Raw genomic sequence first — 7,241 nt, 5'->3', positions numbered from 1 at the left:
CCTCTACTTGAAAACTATTTTAGTTTTTTTAAACGTGGATTAGCAGGGTATTTACCTGCTAATTAGGATCAACTGGAACATTTGTTTTGACAATAGGATTCATCATAACAAAGATGTGAACCATTCACATTGTGAAAATGATGTAAACTCTTGTTTTAGAAAATACTTCGGGGGATATTAGTGAATGAGACTCAATGTTCCTATTGAGCTCACGTGCACTTATCAGCCCCTTTGGACAAAAGCATCTGCCAATTTAATAAAAAGTAATGAACATTCATCAGACATTTTTTGCAAATCAATTTATTAAATCAGTATTTACAGGCAGTTTGTTAAACCCATCAGTCTCCTGCTCTGCTGCTTTATATCCTGAACTAAATTCTGTCCGGTATATCCTTGAACTACAGTAACAACCAGGAAGTAAAGATGTGATACAGGAGGCACAAGCTGAATTCAACCATTACGAGAATGTTTTGTTTTTAATTGATGACGTGCACCACTGAATATGGCTTTATCGAGATCTTTCCTCTGTTTGGACAAATAAAAAATGTCTTTAGGGCACAATTGTCCTGGTCGTGCTCACATACAGCTGTCTCTCCGGGAGGACCACGAGTTACTGAGCAATCGCACGGGGTGACATTTCACATTCCTGACATGACTACGATACCAACAATCTGACAAACACAAAACCTGGCATTCATTCATCGTGGGACGTGAACGAAGTTTCACCAACACAAGCTTTAATACGGACATTTGCTGTTTGACTCATCAAACCCACTGGAAAAATACAATCTTGGTTCATTTCATTCATTCAGTCTCGTTCACTTGCACCTGAGTTCCTACGTACTGTACGTCAGTGAAGGACATGAAGAAACGAGCACGCCGCTGACTAGGTGGAGATATGACGGAGGGGCTCGTGGAGCACAGCAGTGAATTCATTCCCCCGTCGGACCCTTCCTTGAGTTGCTGCCGACACCGCCTTCAAATAATGAATTAACTGATATACTGTATATATACACAGGTCGATTTTACAATGGGATTTTGGTTCATTTTGATTAAAATACTGCTCCGACATGGCTACCATCTCATACAAAAGGCAGAAAGCTACTTAAAAACAGACTTAAATCCACAATCTCCTTTTCGCTTGGTTTTTTTTTATGCTTTTACTTTTAAATAGAAATAATGATGTGACAGTCCAGGGAAGTCATCTGAAAAGCTTAATTAAAAAACAAAGACAAACCGTAAACAGAACTTGTCAGATACACAACTTGAAACACAAAACCCTAACCCTCAGTTTTTTTTAAAGAAACAAATTGCAATTTACATATTAGGGGTGCACTGATAATGCTAACAGTTACCGATTCAGTACTCAGCTTTAGTGGTGAGCTTACTGTGCGAGATCTGACACCACAAGGTGTCTGTGTTTGTTACGTTTTTGTCATTATTTTACCACCAAACAAAAGGTGCGAAAATGTAAATGCTTCCCATTTCATAAATACTGCTGATAATGTTAATTTAAAAAAAAATCTCAACATTAAATACCATTTTAATGAACAGATTATTGGCGGTGTATGTATAATGTGTTTATCTGTAGATATCAGAGCATCCCTAGTATAGACAATTAAAGACAAGCAAGAAAAACAAGATAAAAATTTAGTGAGCCGACAACTGAAAATTAAAAACATATATGTAAAAAGGTGTAGAAGTGATGTCTGGTATTATTGCTGGGGAGAAGATGCTGCCCGTGTACCGGCTCATCTCGTGTTGCTATGGCCCGTCACTTCTCCTCCTCTCTCTACCGTCCTATCTTTAAGTCTTTGCTTCTGCCACGCAGGCGTCCTGAGACGGAGCTGCTGGGCACTGACGGAGGAGAGAGATGGAGGCGTGGGGTGTCTCTTAAAGGGATCATCACAGTGAGTCCAGAAGAAGTCCATAATCACAGTGTCAAAAAGACTGGAGTGGGGAGAGAAGAGAGCACATTTCCATTTGACTTCCTGCTGGAGATCCTGTCACACAACTGCAGTGGCTGCTCTCACAGCCTGGCCCGTATAGAGGAACTGAAGGAAGGAAGTACAATGCTGTCTTTGCTCTCAGGTGGCCCTTGATCTCCTCCCCAATGGCTGTGGGGCCCCAGGGCCCACTTATCTATGCTGTCGGAACCCCTGGGTGCCGTCTGGGCCGGCCGGCTGCCGGACAGTGTGATTGTTTGATCGGGTGTCTTCTGAAGGCAGTGTCGAGTTATTGCGCCCTGCCCTGGCAGAAAGAGAGGAAACAGGGATAAATTGGCGACAGCAGCCTTTTACACGTGCCACTTGTTGGATATAAACAGTTCACTACACGTTTCCAGTTGGAAAGTTTCTTGTTTTCTCCTCATCTATCCTAATTACAGCATCCCTGTAGTCACACGACAGACTGATCTCGGCACATGATTTTAGTTATAGTGCTCACTCTTGGTTTTAGGGAAAGTTGGCTTCAAAACTATTTTTTAGGGCTGTATCGAATAGTTTGAAGCTTCATTCATTGCATTCACATTCAATTACTAAATCAAATGCTACCCATCTTTTTGATTCAAAAACCTTAAAAGAAGATTTGAATAAAATATATAAATATAGTTTAGTTAGTTATAGTTAGGCTCCACCTCCTATCCATCAAAGCTCGGTCAAGCAAAAAGAAGACCAAACATCGAGCAGGAGTCTATAAAATGAAACCAGGAGGGGAGGTCCTGCTGACATGCGGACTCTGACATCTGAGGTACAGCTGGATGGAGTCTTGTTTTTTAGTTAGACAGTTATGTTACTGTTTTGATTGTTAACTTGTGTTTGTAATTGTCTCTTGAAAGATTGTGTCTCTGTGCAGCTAATTCAATCGGAAATGTACTTAGGGTTTGTTCACGGTGTGTTGTGAAATGTTTATGATTTTCAAAATAAAATGAAATGTTTTGCAATCCTTTTTAACCTTTCTTAATTTGAATACACTACAAACACAAGATATTTCATTTTATTGTTTTTTGCAAATAGTCACTCATTTAGAATCTGAAGCCTGCAACACGTTCCAAAAAGGCTGGGACAGGGGCATGTTCACCGCTGTGTTACATCATTACCTTTTAACAACACTCTATAAGCTTTTGGGAACTGAGGACACTAATTGTTGAAGCGGTGAAGGAGAAATTATTTTCCATTATTGCTTGATCTACGACTTCAGTTGCTCAACAGTTCTGGGTCTTAGTTGTCGCATTTTGAGCTCCATAATGCGCCATACATACTAAACGGGAGACAGGTCTGGACTGCAGCAGGCCAGTCTAGTCCCCGCACTCTTTTACAACAAAGCCAAATTTATTGTATTGTTCTGGTTAATCTTACATTTTTAAATCTCCCTGTGTGTTATATTGTTCATATTCATATATTTCTATTTGTTTTTTTTTACAATATATTGTTTCTTATTGATGTTTCCTCTATGTGTGCTATCCACTTTGCTGCTGTGAATAAGAATTTTCCCCTCTGTGGGACTAATAAAGGAATATCTTATCTTAAGTTACCCATGATGCCATGGGCGCTTACACACCCCCATACCATCACAGATGCTGGCTTCTGAACTTTGCGCTGATAACAATCTGGATGGTCATTTTCCCGGCGGACAGGACGTCCATGATTTCCAAAAATAATTTGAAATGTGGACTCGTCAGACGACAGCACACTTTTCCACCTTGCTTCAGTCCATCTCAGATGAGCTTGGGCCCAGAGAAGTCGGCGGCGTGCATAGTAGAGTTTTAACCTGCACTTAAAGATGTAGAGACGAACTTTGTTAACTGACAATAGTTTTCTGAAGTGTTCCTGAGCCCATGTGGTAATATCACAGGGCGATTTTGTTTTTTAAAGCTGGGCAACCTGAGGGGTCGAAGGTCAAGGGCATTCAATGTTGGTTTTCAGCCTTGACGCTTACCTGTAGAGACTTTTCCAGATTCTTTGAATCTTTTGATGATATTATGGAACTCTAGATGATGAAATCCCTAAATTCCTTGCAAATGTAGGTTGAGAAATGTTGTTCTTAAACTGTCGGATTATTTTCTCACGCAGTTGTTCACAACGTGTTGAACAGCGCCCCGCCCTTGCTTGTGAACGACTGAGCCTTTTGTTAATGCTTCCTTTTTACCCAGTCATGACACTCACCTGTTTCCAATTAACCTGTTCACCTGTGGAATGTTCCAAACAGGTGTTTTTTGAGCATTTCTCAATTTTCCCTGTCTTTTGTTGCCCTGTCACAACTTTTTTGGAACGAGCTGCAGGCATCAAATGTCAAAATGAGTGAATATTTGCATTAAACAATAAAGTTGATCAGTTTAACATTAAATATCTCGCCTCTGTAGTGTATTGAATTGAATATAGATTGAAAAGGATTTACAAATCATTGTATTCTGTTGTTATTTACTTTTTACACAAACCTACACAGAGTCACAACTTCATTGGAATTTAATTTTTTTTAAAACTTTCTACAGCACACCGTGGAATAATACACCAATGGCAAGTGCCGCTCAGCAAGGCCTCATTAGGCTGTGAGTAAAACGTCTAAACTGTCAATATTTGTGGATTATTACCTGTCAGTGTTGGGTTTGTCCTGAGGCGTCTCCTCGGGGCAGGCGCTGCCCAGTATTCTCTTCCTGGCCTCTGCGTACTCTGCCTCGCGCTGGGCCAGAGACTTGACCTGTGGTGTTGGCCTGTTCTGATTCAAAGGGGATCCTAGTGAACCGTTACTGGTAGGCCGCTTCAAAATGCGTATCTGAGGTGGGGGTGCTGCTGGAAGAGAGTCGTCCTGTATAACCATGGTTGTCTTCAATGGAGATCGTGAAGAATTATTACTGGACTCCCTAGAAGTAGACCAACAGGACACAGTCCATCCAAAATTAGTTATAAGACAGACAGGAAGAGGCCATGAAGTGAGCTGATAATAGCTGAAATGATAAATCCTTGAACAGAATACTATTACCGATACTGGTTTTCCCTGCTTGTCCGCTATGTTACAAACTAATTTCTGCCCCCTGTTTGAAGGAGCGGACAGAAGTACGGATGCTACTCAATTTAATGACGGGGAAGCAGCTAAATATGTTTTAGAAAGCTAAAAAAAGTTTAAAAAAAAAAAATATTTTAAACCGGCTTAAATGTACGCTGTATTTGACAAAAAAAAAAGATAGTCCTGTTTAAGTGTATGCACGGGGAACTATAGCCATTCCGTGCTCTAGTCAAAGCCGCCAGACGATTGACAAAAAACTTAATTTTACCTTGCAGAACACAGGGATTGATGATCTAGCACTCGATCAGTTAGTTAGTTAGTTCTGTTAGTTTCTAACTCTTTAAAACATCAAAGTCACACAGTAACACAACCTAACACCTGAGGAGACCAAGAACCGCCGGCTTGTGCTCCCCGACTAGTTAAGACATTCACATGTATAGCGCTTGTCCTGTGATCCAGCCATAAATCAGAACTATCCCTTTAAATAATGAATTACTTAAATTAAGTGGATCGAATGTGTGCATCCCTAGAAAGTAGATCACCTGTATGGTGGGCTGGAAAATAGCTCTTCGTAATTAGTAAAAAAAAAAAAAAAGCCTTAGGTTATGTCCAAGTGTGTACTGTTACAGATAAGTGAGACATGTAGCAAAAAATGCCTAGTCTTGAATGTAAATTACATTAGATTTAGCTGACACTTTTATCCAAAGCGACTTCCAATACGTGCAATAAGGGTACAAACCCAGAACAGCAAGAATCAAGTACGTGTGTTAGCTTCAAATAAGCCAAACTACAGAGTGCTACATATAAGAGCAGGATGTACTGTAACTGATCCAATCATGATTGAAAGCTATAAATTAAGGCCATGTTTCTGCTCACCTTTCTTTCTGGGTGATCCTTAGTTTCTCTTCTAACCGTTTTTCCATTTCCTGTAGGGGGAAAACATGTATTCATGTAAACAAACAACACCAGGTTAAAGGATTTGGGACAAAAATAAAAAGGTGCTGCAGGTATTAAGCAAGTAGGCGAGTGGAAGGAAAGCAGGGTTTGGTTACAAGCTATTTATACATGTGTAGGAGAGTTGCCAAGTCACAACAGAAAGTGCTCTGCTTGCTAACATTAGCAGGCTGATGTTGCCAGAGAAAATGGTTTATTTAAGGTTCGATGGGGATTATTTTTATACCGACTAACGACATGAAGACGTGTTAAAATATCTGCAACTTCAACTTGACGAGCAAGCTGTTGGTGTTCACACCAACTTCTTAGAGCCGCGAGTTTGCGACCGTGCTAATTTTAGCTAAATGATACCAAGTTGCCAGTTTGGCGACATGACGTTAACTAGCTCGTTCCCTGCCAGCGGTTGATGACAACATGGCCGAAAACTGTTGTCCCAAAACAACTAACTTACAGGAAATCACCAACGTTAGGCAAGCTGACATTTGAGTGTCATTCAGAATTTAAGACACAATCCATGAAAACTAATGTAATCGATAATGTACTCAATAAAATAATCAACTTAACAATGGATCTTGCAAAGTTACTTATCACTATGACAGTAAAATGTCGACCTACTAAATTGATTCACAGCGACGCGAACACCAATTATTGCAAGGACGGCGTTATTAAACGTTAAAGTTATGTCGAATTAACTAAAACGAGGGTGGGCCTTTAACGGAAGGGTGTTAAGGCTTGTTCGAGGTGTGTAACGTGACATTTACCATTACAAAAAACATTAAATTAACACATTCTCATGTTAACCGACGACTAGCTTAGCATTAGCTCACGTCAACCGTTCCAACAGGAACTCACGTTAATCTCGTGGGTTTAGCTCGCGACGTGCAACTATATTCGTTAGCTAATACATGAGTATATTGACGTTATTTCATACGAAATTGGTTAGAAACAGCAGGAGTCACTTGGCTAGTTAGCTGGCTAAGTCCGTGTTCAGCTACTTGACGTTAGCTCGCTAAGTTTCTTGAAGCTAACGCTAGCTGTAGCCACATTGTTGGCCCGTGGGAGTAGTGAACACAGACCAGCGTGATGAGAACTTCTAAAAGCAGCCGAGTGGTGAATATACACACGCTACCAACATTACAGTCGCCTTTAGCCGAAGGTTTATTGAGCCTTTGGTTATTTACCCCACTATCAGCAGCTTCCTCCCAACTTTCAGCGACCTCCTCATCCATGTTTCATTTTGCTCAGACACGCTGTGGAGCTGGACGTCCTGCTGCGCTCCGTAGCTC

At 40.7% G+C, this 7,241-nt stretch overlaps 1 protein-coding gene across 1 annotated transcript; it reads right to left on the bottom strand.

Annotated features, from left to right (window-relative positions):
- Positions 1–319: 319 nt before the first annotated feature.
- szrd1 (SUZ RNA binding domain containing 1) lies at positions 320–7,241 on the bottom strand. Its single transcript, XM_083920736.1, has 4 exons — positions 7,137–7,241; positions 5,878–5,927; positions 4,589–4,858; positions 320–2,250 (listed from the first exon to the last, which is right to left on the bottom strand). The coding sequence occupies exons 1-4, from the start codon at positions 7,182–7,184 to the stop codon at positions 2,139–2,141; spliced, it is 480 nt and encodes a 159-aa protein (XP_083776862.1). The 5' UTR covers positions 7,185–7,241; the 3' UTR covers positions 320–2,138.

Source organism: Echiichthys vipera (genome assembly GCF_963691815.1).
Source record: "Echiichthys vipera genome assembly, chromosome: 9".
Lineage (NCBI taxonomy): Eukaryota > Metazoa > Chordata > Actinopteri > Perciformes > Trachinidae > Echiichthys > Echiichthys vipera.
This window is presented reverse-complemented; position numbering and strand designations above follow the sequence as displayed.

Bases quoted from the DNA above. Each gene is read 5' to 3' on its own strand.
- szrd1 (XM_083920736.1), bottom strand. From the start codon at position 7,184: ATGGATGAGGAGGTCGCTGAAAGTTGGGAGGAAGCTGCTGATAGTGGG. The intron at 4,859-5,877 runs GTGAGCAGAAAC...GTCTACTTCTAG, and splicing joins AGGATCACCCAGAAAGAAAG to GGAGTCCAGTAATAATTCTT. The intron at 2,251-4,588 runs GTAATAATCCAC...TCTTTCTGCCAG, and splicing joins GACAAACCCAACACTGACAG to GGCAGGGCGCAATAACTCGA.